This window comes from Corvus hawaiiensis, chromosome 1 (genome assembly GCF_020740725.1).
Source record: "Corvus hawaiiensis isolate bCorHaw1 chromosome 1, bCorHaw1.pri.cur, whole genome shotgun sequence".
Lineage (NCBI taxonomy): Eukaryota > Metazoa > Chordata > Aves > Passeriformes > Corvidae > Corvus > Corvus hawaiiensis.
Window position 1 is genome coordinate 81,412,242 of NC_063213.1, and position 13,530 is coordinate 81,425,771.

The following is a 13,530-nucleotide window of genomic DNA, read 5'->3' on the forward strand; positions in this document are numbered from 1 at the left end:
TGATGGTGTGACCTTGGCTATGCATCAAGCATTCTCTCAACCCCCATCCTCAACAGGATGAGATGAGAATATAGTATGAAAAAGCTGATGTATCTTTTCAAGACAGGAACACCACTTATTTTAATCATGGGCAAAACAGACTTAACTTGGGGAAAAATGTCTTTATTGACAGTGAAAATACATTTGGGTAGTGACAAACAAAATTAGAAATTAAGACCACATCTCTGCACCACCAGGCTCAGTTTCACCCCTCCAATCTCACTTCCTCTTCCTCCTCTCTCCAAGTGGTGAAGGGGTTCTCTTTACATGCAAGCTTACATCAGGTTTAGCAACTGAGCATATAAACATACTATTTGTGAAAAAAATAGTTCTTTTGTAGAGGCCTTTGCTTCTACCAAATGTCACTTACTGATCTGAATTCTTCCAGCCAAGACTCTAGTGAAATTTTTTCCCCAAAATTAAATTGTAGAGCTTGGGGAATGATGTAGGACAGGCAGCTCTGCAGGAGAGGCCCAGGTAGACAGGGACAAAACCATTCTGAAGACCATGTTCATAATTCTCCTGCATTCACTACTTAAGTGTTGTGCTAATGTGTGGTAACAGAGGTACAGAGCAGAGTTCAGACTGTGTGTTTCTTTCTAGGTATCCATGCTGGATGCTATTCCAGGACTCATAAATGCAATTAAAATGATTCAGAGTATCTCTCAGTATTACAACACTTCTGAAAAAATCTCCTCACTCTTTGTGAAGGTTGGTACTCAGTGGGAAAGGAAATCTTCCCAGATTGTTTTCTGTGTTGTTCTTGAGTACAAGAGAAAACACAAAGGAACCAAGCAATCGGAGAGGCAGCACTTCGGTCACTTTAATTCTGCTTTTTGAATGTATAGAGAATTGGAAAGAGTGATAAACTACCTCAAATTTAGGACTTATTTTACTGCCTGTTATTTGGAGTTGTAGGAATATTTTCAGACTTAAGTCTCACCCCTGATGTCAATAGAGTAACTTTTCTTTACGAGTTTTGCCTGTTATGAATGGGGTTTTTGTACCTTAAATTCATATTGCCCTTAAACCTCCATGTTTGTATAAAGAAGGAAATGGAGCTGGAAGGACAACCTATTTTTTAATATATGTACTCTTGTGGGCTCTAGAGTTTATCTTTGCCTTCAGAAGAGACAAAGTCTTATGACTTTGGTCGTAAGATGCTATTTCAAGGCTGGTACAAGATGTGTGGGTTTAGGATGAGCATAGTTAATCAACAACATTTTTGTTATGTCATGTTCTGGAGGCTGGCTGTTGCAAGGAGGACAGGCTGTCGATGTGGCTGGTATTTGGTATTGCTATTTTTCAGGCTTTAGGCTAGTGGAGTCAGAGGAGTGGGATGAGACTGAGGGAATGGCAAGACCTGCTTCGTCTTGAAATGCTGTTTTATTCACAAAGTTAAAACTGCTTTTAGGTGACCAATCAGATGATCACAGCATGTAAATCTTACATTGCAAACAATGGCACAGCCACCATCTGGAATCAACCGCAGGAGAGAATTATGGAAAAGCTGCAAGCAGCTATTAGACTTAAACAGGTAGGTGGGGAGAACGTATGGAAAACAGATTATAAGGTGATATTTAGGAGGGCAGGAACAGGAAAACTTTATTTGATATGAGAAAGCAATATTATAGTGAAGAGAAATGAAGCAACAGAAAATTTCCTTTGGAACTGGAATGCTTGTATTAGAGCTAATAAGGAATTAGCTAACAACAGACAACAAGTCTGTTGTCTGTTGATCTTCTGGAAACAGAATTTTGTTGCTTAGTCAATCTTAACTATGCTTATAAGAAAATTGCTTGGATTTTCATGCCTGTGTTTCTCTAGGTAGTTTCTTCTCACATGATGTGGAGGGATATGCAATAAAAATTAAAAGAAGGAGAGTTACTGAACTGGATATATTTCAAAGGTGTGTGGCCAAGCTATATATTTAGAAAGGACAACTTTGTGAACTCAGAAAAATTCAGTTGTTCAGTTTGCCTAGACTTGTTAGGAAGATAGCCCTTTTTTTGTGAATACACTTCCATTAAAAGTTTTTAATTTCATTTTTATTTTTCCCCTTTTTTCCCCCCCTTAAAGCATAGCCTTATAGATAATTTATCTTAGAAGCCTTCTCAGCAGGTATCTTGTTCAGCCTTCTGCTCAAAGCCAAAGCAGGGGCAGCTAAGAGATCAAAATTGGTTTTCCAATCCTTTTCCAGTCCTGTCTTGAAGTTCTTTATGGATGGACACATTGCACAGCCGTTTTGGGCAGCCTCTTTCACTGTTGAACTGTCCTTGGGATGAAAGATTCTCTCCTTACATTCAGTCAGAACCTCATCCATTTCAATTTTTGTCCTTTGCCTCTTGGCTTCTGTCCATGTGTTACTGTAAAGAAGAGCCTGACTGTGTCTTTTGTAACCTCTCTGTACATATGGGGAGCTTCATATAGGCTTTGTCCATTATTTTTTTTTTCATTCCTAATATGTGCATGGAAGACTAGAGCTTTATCCTAACACCCCGTGAAGCAACAAATCTTGCTTAGTTCTAGGACAAATTAGTGCAAATTTGTGTGACATCTTACCATCAGCAATGAGTACTAAATTTGTATTTTTCTATAAAGATACAACAAATTGTCCAGTTGCTGCATGAAAATATGTTGAAAGATTAGGTTTTTATTTGAGTCTTATTAGTTCCAGAAGCATTCAGAAATTCAATAGATTAACACAATTTGAATCACTAACAACTTCAGAAAATCTGAATGCCAAGCAGAGTTAGGAAAATCTGGACCCTTTGTATTGATATCTCCAAGTGGGGTTATTCATACATAAATGTGATAAAGAGAATGAACATTTTATTATAAGGAAAACTACTATTGAAAGAAACCATTTAAAGCAAATCTGTTGATGATGTATTCTGACTTTAGGAAGAATTTAGCATGTTTGGAGTAAGGTTTGTTCCCAGTTATGAATGCAGAATGAAAAGTGGAAGCTGCTATGGAGCAGCATTAAAACTTCAGAAAGGGTTTTGTTCTTGAAAGTGATTTTTGAACTGGGATTACTCAGTAAATCTGCTCAGCATGTAAACATTTTCAGTCTCTGGAAACTGAAATCTGGGTTGTCATCTTGGTTATTCAGTAAACACATCAAGCCCTGCTATGAAATGGAGGGAATAGAATTTCCCGCTAGCTAAGTATATGTACAAATACATATATGTGCAGTTCAGTCATTTGATAAAGTGTGTAAGCCTTTATGTAATGGTGTGCTGGATTAGTTTTCAGAGGCAAATTCTTTTACTCTTTTATAGTGTTCATGATTGCTTATTAATGAAACTTCTACTTGCTATCAGGTTAGGATAATACCTGTCTGTAAATTTTGTTCTAGCTAAAGACAGTGCTTCCTGTTATATGCTTGACATTCTTTTAAATGCTTTGTTTTAAGGAGTATCAAAATTGCTTCCACAAGATAAAAGAGAATTTGAAACAAAATCCAGCTGAAAGACAATTTGATTTTAGTGAGATGTATATATTCGGAAAATTTGAAGCCTTTCATCGTCGTCTGGTAAAGATAATAGATGTTTTCAATACTATGAAAACCTACTCAATTCTACAGGAATCTAAGATAGAGGGATTGGAAGGAATGATCACAAAATATCAGGTACCATTAGATTTTGTATATTGTGTCAGTCTAACTTGAACCTTAAAAAGAAAACTGTGACAATCAGAGAAGTGTTTATTGAGAGAAAAATTAACTCTTTAATTGTGCTAAAATTACTGGATGATAGAAATCTAATTATGTAATTACTAGGGAAATGAGCAGACAAGATGAAAGAAAAGGTGTAAATGGACATGTGAAAGAAGTATGCTAAAATCAAAGGTGGTTGAAAATAGCAACAAAGTGCGGGGGCTCTGTAACAGGAGTAATAGGAGCATGGTTTTGTGCTATGATCAGAAGGAAAAGTGAGAAGCGCTACGTTTCTGTCTCTACAAATGTTGGGCTAGCTAGGAGTGTCCCTTTGCTTGTTAGTATTACTACGCAGTTTTCTTCCCTGATTTTTTAAAGAGAAGTGTGGCTTGAACAACAAGATGGAGTTCTAAGAATATAAATATGTTAAACCACGTTCTTTTCCTTCGTTCTTTCTCAGATAGCTTTCTTTTCTACCAAGTGGAGTCTTCCCTCCTTTTACTGAGCCTGAATTAGCTTACTTTTCGTGTAACTTTATTAGTGAAGTATCATAACTACGACACTTGTAAATATTAAAATAAATCAGAAGTATTCAATGTGTTGACTTTGTAGACAGCTTTTTGAGATCACATATGATATAGTGGCTGTACAGGCAAATACAGTATTTTGGTTTGCTTTACTCTGTACTTTGCCTTTTTGTTATGGTCAGGAGTCACTAAGTTTGCTTTAGTGAAATAATTATAGTGTAAAATATGAGCATTCCATGGTCCTTCCTGGTTCGATTTACTCCCTCTGCAGTCCGAGGTTTTGATTCCTTGAATACATCCTTCACAGTAGCCAGTTTTCTGCTTTGTTCTATTCGATAGTCTTCTGAGAGTTAGCCAGTTAGTACAGCTGGAAGGATAGCTTGGTCTGAGACTCTTCCGTGTAGGCAGGACAGGTGTGGACTGCTCTAAATTTTGCTTCCAAGAGCTGGTCTCCAAAGCTGTGCCACCAGGTTGCTGAGAATTTTCAGATCATGCAATGACAGTACTATTTTGGTAGGCTGGCACACAGGGACATTTGTGTTTGGGGCATTTGTGTTGGGAAATCTGCCTGTGACAATTAGTCCAGGCTATGATGCAAACTCTATACAGATACACCTCATTATCCATTGCAGCACCCAAATCCTTAAACAGAATTTTGTGTGAGACCCAGCTACTGTAAAGTCAATTGCATTTGGGATAAGGAATGCTTAGGTAAAAAATGCTACATGGAAGTTTCTGGATAGTTTGTATAAAGGGTAGAAAAGTGATCTCACTTCTTTCTAACAGTGACAAAACTGAGGTACTGAAGTATTTGATATGGACTATAGCTATAGTTAGTTATGTGACTGATTATATGTCTTGAAAATTTTTTGCAATAGGAATTTACTGTTTTGCTGTTCTTTATGCTTTAACACTTAGTCCCTATCTTGGATTTGCTTGTTGTTAGAGGAAAAGATGGAATTTTTATTTACAGCAATGCAACGAAACTGAATTTCAGTACACTTATGATAAAATGATGGAAGTCAGCTGAGCTGAAAATATGCTGAGTTTCACAGTTACACTGTGGCAAACTACTGGGATGTTGAACAGTAGTTTATCATTAGAAATCCTTTATCTGTGTGTACAGCTCAAGGGAGATGCTGATTAAGATATACTTTCATGTGTGTGGACAGCAGATGTGTAAGAGAAGCCAGGAATACTAAGTTGTGGGCTGGTGATGTGCTGCATTTTACTGTGCCTTTTGAATAGTCTGTTTACACATGGAATCAGTTGTTTAAAGGACACAGGAATAATAATGTGAAAATATTTTTCTATGTTGAACTTTAAGTTTTGAATAGAAATGAACATCTGCATGACAGAATGTCTAATGAGTAACAAATGTCCTTGATGAAAAGCAAGAGTCTGAATTTTCTCTCAGTTCTAATTGACTTCAAACAGAAATAAATAATATAAATGAAATTCAAATTGACATTACACCAACTTAATTCCTGCAAATATTTCATTTAAGTGGTTTACTTATATTGCTCAGCAAGTACTGGGAACTAATAGCAAAGGTAAAATGTGAATGTGAACAGCCTGTTGTGCTAAATATTTGGTGTGATAGGTCTTTTTGATAAGACATTTTTTGGTAATAGTTTTCGTTTTCTGTGAAACTGTTTAGAGCATTGTTGACAACATGAAGAATAAGGATTATGATTTCTTGGAACAACGGAGAACTGATTTTGACCAAGACTATGAAGAGTTTTGCAGAGGCATAAATGATCTTCATGTAGGTTTTATGATACAAACAAGAATTTAATTTACTGATGAATCCTTATTATCCTCTCTGAGTTACCACCAAAAAAATTATGCAAATCTCAAAATTTGTTCCTGAAATTGAAAAATTATTCCAACATATTTCCACTTTAAAGCATCCATTTACTATCTTTCAGACCAGTTTCATGGAATAGGCCATTGAGGGCCTCCAACAAAAGGATTTTTCATTACTGTATTCTAGCAAGAAAAACACAAAAATGAGTGAGTTCATTGAGTGAATGGGAGAGTAGTACAAATAAGTCAGATAATTAACTTTCCCATAGTTCTGAAATCACAAGCTGGTGAAAGGAAAGGGTATCTGCAGAAGAAAAAAAATTATAATAAATGCTTGTCTTGCTTTGGCTGCCAAAGACGTAAGCAAGCATTCTTTGAGGCCTCTCAGCATGGTGAAATATTGGAGGGTACAGAAGGTTTTGTTGGTTGCACAGCTACAGGGGGATCTTGGAAAGAAAATGCCTTGAAAGTTGGCTGTGTTTTGTTTAATTATTGTGGGAAGGAAGAAAGGGAAAAATAATACTTATTGAGATAAGTTTCGCATAAATTATCTTCTAATATATTGCATGATAAATACTGTCAAATAATACCTGGCATATTTGAGTTGTGTTCCTTATAGACTTCTCTGATATAGAATTATTTACTCTTCTTCAGGATCAATTAAGGAGTTTCATGGACATCACCTTTGAAAGTATTATGAACACTGAAAGGGCACTGAGTATGTTGCAGAAATTTGAAAGGTAGTATGTCCTATTTAGATTGCTAAAACTCTGCCAGGCAATGGAAACAAGACATTGAGGCTGGTGAAAAGGGCAGTGGGGAGTGAGGGGGGAGGGGAGCAGGAGGCATTTTCTTAAATACGAGCAAAACCAACTCAACCTCTTCACACTCAACTGTTCAGCCCTGTTAAGGGTTGTCTTCTCAGTAGCTTGAATGAATGAAAGCCATATTTTTTTGTATCAGAAAATGCACAAAATAAGTGGACTTCGAACTTCATCTTTTGAAATCAGCATAAGTACAGGAATACTTTGTCTGTTAGCATATTTGCCTTAGCTTTGTGCTTGAACAATGACATTAATTTTTTACCACAATGCAGTTCGAAGAGAGTAAAATTCTTTTATTAAGAAACAGTGAAATTTGTCTTTATAAATTAACATTGTTCCAAAACAGCCTCATTCTTTATTGTCAGTAGTCCTATTATAATCTGTTTAAGAGAATAGACAGCTAGTGGTGAATCGGTTACAGTTTGCTGCACATAATTTCAGCCCAGTGTTTGAAAACAGTGACAAAACAGAAAATGTGTAGGCTTACTTGGAAACTTTTATCATCTGGTCTAAATCTTGGTTGCTTGGAATCAGGTTGTGACAGCATTTGTTCAAGCTGAAAACTCTATTGCTAAAGTAGTTATTTTCTAAAGCATGCAAGGGAATCTGGAATGACTGTATTTTCCAGCAATGCAACAGAGGGATTTCAGAAGTGTTGAAGGAATTTTTTCATGATTATTATTTTTCTAAGCAGATTGCAAATCCCGAACCTTGGCATTGATGAAAAGTATCAGAAAGTATTTCAAAACTATGGACATGACATAGAAACCGTCTCTAAGATCTACACTAGGCACAAGAAGGACCCTCCACTGGCTCGTAATCTGCCTCCAGTAGCTGGTAAGATCTTGTGGGCACGCCACCTATTCCATAGGATCAAGGAGCCCATGGAGACTTTCCAGAGACACCCGACAGTTCTGCAAACACCAGATGGCAAGCGCATAATCCACAACTACAACAAAGTAGCAAAAGTTCTTATGAAATTTGAGGTGATCTACCACAGGGAATGGCTTCATCAGGTAAACCAGCTGATTTTGATTAAGATATTCCTTAAAGAAAAAATTAAAAAACTGTGGAATCCCTGGTTTGTAGCAGTAGTCAGGTATGCTTTAACTACAGACTTCTGATGACGCTCAAGTGAAGGATAGAATAAGAAAAGGTACTTTAAAAGAAAGTGTTCCTGTTAAAAAAACAGGGCCTGTAGTACCTGCAGTTGAATTTAGGAACAACTGAAAGACCTTCATTATAACTAAGAAGTTAGAAAGAAAAATATTTCTTATGGAAACGTATAACAAATATCCAGTGGTAGTCTTAGCTGCCCCTCTGTCTCTGCCATACTCTTCTTACTCGGGTGCAAGATCACCATGTGTGGGGAGAGGACCTTTGTCCGCCGGTTGGTTTAAGGTGAAAGCAGACACAAAGGTTTCCTCTGCTCTGGACAATAAGAATTTTATTTTGAGTGACAATCCATGGGTACACTTTGTAAATGTACATGTAAAAAGCATCCAGTCAGAACAGATAATAGCATACTCAGTGCACAAGTGGGCTTTGAGCCTGTTGCAGGTTAACCCTGATAGGCAGCTAAGCACCACACAAATGATCCTTCACTTCACCCCATGCACCCTCAGTGAGACAGCAAAGAGGAAAGGAAAAGCAAAAACAAGAAAACTTGTGGGTCAAGATAAGTTGTTTAGTTAGTGAAAGAGAAGTGGAGGAAGAAAGAAAAAGGGAGAAAGAAATAGAAAGAAAGAAAAGAAAATGCTGCAGAGGCAATCTCTCACCAGCTCCCATGGGTCAAACAATGTCTAACCAATTCCAGAGCAGAGGATGGCTAACCCCTTCAACCCCTGACTTTCCCTTTTTATTGGTGAGGATGATGCTGTATGGCATGGAATATCCCGTTGCTTATTTTGTAACATCCTTTTGTTATTTCATGACATCTGCCTGGTTTTGTCCCCTCACAGCCTCTTTTGCACCCTTCATCCCCACTGCCAGCCCCCAGTCTATTCACTGTGTGGACAGAGTGAGAACAAGAAAAGGCCTTGATGCTGTGCGAGCACTGTTCAACTGAAACATTAGTGTGTTATCAGCTTTGTTTTGATAACAAATCTGATGACACTATACAAGCTGCTATGAAGAAAATTAAATGCAGTCAGAGAAAATTAACCCAGTCAGAACCAGTACAGAGTAATTTCATTTCCTATTGACCATTTTGGGAAGCATGTGTGTAGGGGAAGGGGCAGGTCAGGCCATGCCCTGGTGAGGCAGTGCATTGTCCCACACCCCACCCCTAGAGATGTATCCCAGCCCCACAGGGGCTGTCAATCTCTGGCACATCAGAGGCACTGATCCACACCCACCTCAGGAGCCCCTAACCTGGCTCTTGAGTGGCCAAATGACCGGAACTCCCACCTGGGGGTATGGCCTAGGAAGGCCAAGGGGTATTTAGGGCCAAACATGAAGCTGTCAGATGTCTTGACCCCACTTCCTCTTGGAATTTCTATCTGAACACTCCTGGAACCCAGGAGTTGCTATCTGTGTGTGTGCTTTTCTATATCTCTTCTGTCCTTCTCTCTTTATCTTTCTTCTTCTAATTCCTGCTTCTTGGAATTTTTTGAGTAACTTGAAATCGAGTGGGCTTAGAGTTTGCGAAGTTGAATGGGCCAAGGTAATGCTTTGAGAAGTGTTTTACGTTAATTGAATGTTGTAATAAACCTTTTACCAAAGTTCTCTGATTTTCTAAAGTTGCCAGTTTTGTTGTTTTGATCTCTTGAGAATATCTGGTCAGTATCTCTCCCATGTGTCTAACTCTGAGTACATGAATAACCATAAGCCCATTTTGTGTGCCTCGTTGAACAAGTTGTTTGAGGCCTTACAGGCAGAATACTTTGTAGCCTGAATATTCTGCAGAGAACATGGTTTACCTTAAATTCTAAATCTCATTTAACTCATTTTGCCCTCTTGGATTTTGTAAATAGAACTTCTGACTACCTTTATATTATCAGATGGCTTTTGCAGGGTCTACTTTAAAGCCTTGAAATCTCTGCAAGTTTCTACTATCCTTTTGGCATATTTTTTACCTCCTGTTTTTTTGTTGCCTTGTCAAAGAGCATCTTATAGAAGAATTGGCCTCAGCCTTGCAAAGCTGAAAAAGAAGGATCAGAATCTCCAGATTGCAGTTTTGAGGGTGGTGTCACACCTATCAATACATCTGCCTGTTGTTTTTGGAACTCAGGCCCAGCTTTTGTACAACGTGGGAAACTCTGGCACTGATAAACATGAATCTTCACATGAATCTTCTCAAAGCTAGCCTTAGGCCAGATATGGGACCAGAGGTACCACCTGCCTTTTCTCCAGTCTGAATATATTAAGTTTTCTGGACTCTTACTTCTTCTTTCACACTTGCATTTGACACGCAGTGTGAAATGTAGTCTAAAGAGTCACCAGATTTGATTGTCTGATACTGTAAGTGGGAATGTTTGTGTCAATTTGGTATAGTAAGCCAGGAGAAATAACTGCAATATTAGAGTACATAAAATATGCTGTATTGAGACTTAGTGCTGAATATATATTATTGATGATTAATCCGGTGTTGAGTGCAAGTTGGGAATCAAGGAACCTGAGCTGTTGTACCTCAACTGTTTTTTCATTACAGATTGTGTTTCAGGTACATCAGATCCAAATTTGGCACCATTAACTTGTGTATAGTAGGTCCTGCTTCCAGGCAGTAATGAAAACTGCTGTTGTACTTAGAAAGATCTTTAACTTCAATGCTTATTCTGCTAACATGGGAAGTTCATATTTGTTTTCATGTGCTCTTCACAGAGAGCTGGTGCGTATCCCTCATATTTTATGGAACAAATTGTACTAAGCTGGATACCTGCATCATTCAAAGTATACTGATGATAGTTTTCACTGCATTGTCTCATCTATAAAGACTAAGGAGAATGTTTGATTCTTATGGGGCTACATCTGTCCGTTCTGGCTAGATGATCTAGTGATCAGATTTTCTGACGTGTACCCTGCCTTGATGGAGCAGCCAAACAGATTTGCTTGCCAAACCTTTTGTAAAATAACTATAACATCCCAGGCATCTCCCCTGAACCGGTACCTTCCTTTATGAGGTGTGAACGATCTGTGATCTGATTCTGATCTGTACTAAAACAACCTGTCTGGTTTCTGCTATAGCAGAGTCAAATCACACTTGGTGGCTGTATAAACTCACTGAACCCTCTCCAAACTTACTCGGTTGGAACAAAGGGAGGTGGATTTGAACAAAATTTCAAGTTTGAAACATACACACATGCCTTGAAAATACATGAAAAGTATATCCACTTTAACATACATGAACTCGTCTACCACGTACGGCAAAAAAATGTGACTTCTGCTTAGTAATCTCTTCTCTCGAGGCAAGAAGAGTGCACACAGGTGTGGACATGAGTGTCACAGAACACAAGGACACAAGGTGGAGCTCCTGCTCTACTCCTGAAGAAAAGAAAAACGAGAGGGGGGCAAGTGTCCCGTGGGGAATACAAATGGAACACAGTAGGGCTGTAGCTCCTACTACTTTTTATTCTTCTGTACAATGTATATGTTAAACTTACTGTCACTTTCTGAGATTTCCGAACATTTTTCCCCCTTTTTTTCCTACTTGTTACTGGATGATTACTGTCTTATTAATCTCGTTATTTTTTTTGATAACGTGAGATTTATGGCTTTTTTTTTTTTTTTTTGCTATAGCAAATGATGTTAACTTGGACGTATTAAAATAATAAATTACCTGGAACTGTAAAAGCTACTATAATTATCTGGCAGTGTAAGATTTGTGCCTTCAAAGTACCCCTCATTTCCATTACCAGTTTCTATTACCTTAACAATGAAAACTGCATGAGAAGAAAACATAAATGGGAGAGGAAGACTTGATAGTGGGAATAATGAGTGTGAAGCTCAACAATTAGTGCAGATTTTCTGTTGAACTTTACAGAAAAAAATCAGTTTCTATTTAAGGCAGTTGTGCTTTTTTTTTTGAAGACTGATAATAGTGGATAGAGCATGACAATGTCATTGACAAAACTTGATTAGATGATTTCTTGAAAAATGCTGTGTAAAATGTCTTGATAGTACATGATACTGCTGAAGCAAGCAATATACTCCACTATATTTCAGACGTTGAAAGGTGGTGCAAATCTTCTCTGTGTTCCATTAAAAAAAACTGCACTGAAAGACATCAATGGGTTATGAAAGTACTGCCTAGAAATAAGCTCCATCTTAGTGTAATGAAATACATTAAATTTGAGGAGTGAATAAAGAACAATAAAATTACGTCAACAAAAGGACAACTTGAAAACAGGAATAGCAGCAAAGTTTTTAATGTAGGAGAAATTTGCCTGTCTAAGGCAGGATTGCTTCTTCGTGTCAGCCAAATTTTCAATGTGTGGTGGTCTATGGAATGCTCTCCTTTCTAATCACATACAGAATAAATGGTCTTCTAATATTTAAATAGGGCAGTTAAATCAGTTGTGTGATCAGGCTTTCCTTTTAAGAATAATACAAAAAAAAATCTCTAATAAACATTAATTTTAGTATTTTAAAAGATTTGCCTGGAGGTTGGATATAGCTGGCAGTACCATTAAGATTGGAATGTGGTATATATTTTATTATTGGAAAACACGCAAAAGGAGAAACGGGGATAAGTTTATTCAAAAGATATATGAAGAGGTTATCCAAGAATATTTAAATTCATCAAGGTGGTTGTATGTGGCCTTATTGCAGAATGTGCAATAAGTTCTAAGGAGATGAGGGTTAAGATATAAGATGGTTGAAGCAAGAACATCTATGGCTCTGATTTGATTTTGGAATGTGAAATACAGCTTATAACATCCAAGACCCAATAGAAAAATATCTGTCAGATGAATAGCAATTTGATTGTTAAGCATTTGGGTACATACAGATTGTGTTATTAAATTTTTGTTTTGGATTCGTATACCATATCAATCTTTGTCAGCAGTACTTTATTTTAGTATCTGCCAAAAGTGATATTTATATCCAAATCAAAGTATTTTGTTGCAGTGGCTTGTCTGATAAGGAATGATTACTTCGTTTCCTGCAGATTGAATTAACTAAAAGAGGACTTCGAGCGACGCTCTTGGTAAAAGATCCAGAAACAGGAGAATTATTTGTGAATTTTGACCCTCAAATACTAACTTTAATCAGAGAAACACATTGCATGGCTCACATGTGCCTTGAAATTCCACCATTTGCAAGTGTTATTCAACAGCAGAGAGACTGGTACAAGAAGATTGTCAACAAATTGCACGTGGGTTTACTTTAGTCATTTTATGTATGTGTACTGTACATTAAGATGCCTGGGTTCTATATGTATGGAAGAAAAAAAATGAAGATCAATGATTATGCACTAAGAAAACATTTGCAAATCTATTTTTTTATTTGTATGACTGTCTTCATGCACTTAAAAAATTCTTGGCTTTATGTTTTCTGTGAAGTTACTTTGCAGATGCATGGGTTTGGGGAAGGTCTGCAGAGTCTGGGACAGAGATGAGGATGGGGAGGAAAGCAGGCTTACAAGACGCCTCGTGCTGTAGCTTGCTTTCTAAGTGATAAGCAATTTATCTCTCATCCAATAACGAAGTCAACATTGGACAGCATTTGTTTT

At 37.4% G+C, this 13,530-nt stretch overlaps 1 protein-coding gene across 4 annotated transcripts in view; it reads left to right on the forward strand.

Moving 5' to 3' along the window:
* DNAH5 (dynein axonemal heavy chain 5) overlaps positions 1-13,530 on the forward strand; it is a 132,855-nt gene that overhangs the window by 30,026 nt on the left and 89,299 nt on the right. For all 4 annotated transcript variants that reach the window (XM_048311758.1, XM_048311734.1, XM_048311750.1 and 1 more), the window contains exons 9-15: positions 643-750; positions 1,454-1,576; positions 3,458-3,673; positions 5,888-5,995; positions 6,691-6,776; positions 7,555-7,876; positions 12,967-13,173. In XM_048311758.1, coding sequence (XP_048167715.1) covers positions 643-750; positions 1,454-1,576; positions 3,458-3,673; positions 5,888-5,995; positions 6,691-6,776; positions 7,555-7,876; positions 12,967-13,173 — 1,170 coding nt within the window. The remainder of the gene's footprint in view (positions 1-642; positions 751-1,453; positions 1,577-3,457; positions 3,674-5,887; positions 5,996-6,690; positions 6,777-7,554; positions 7,877-12,966; positions 13,174-13,530) is intronic.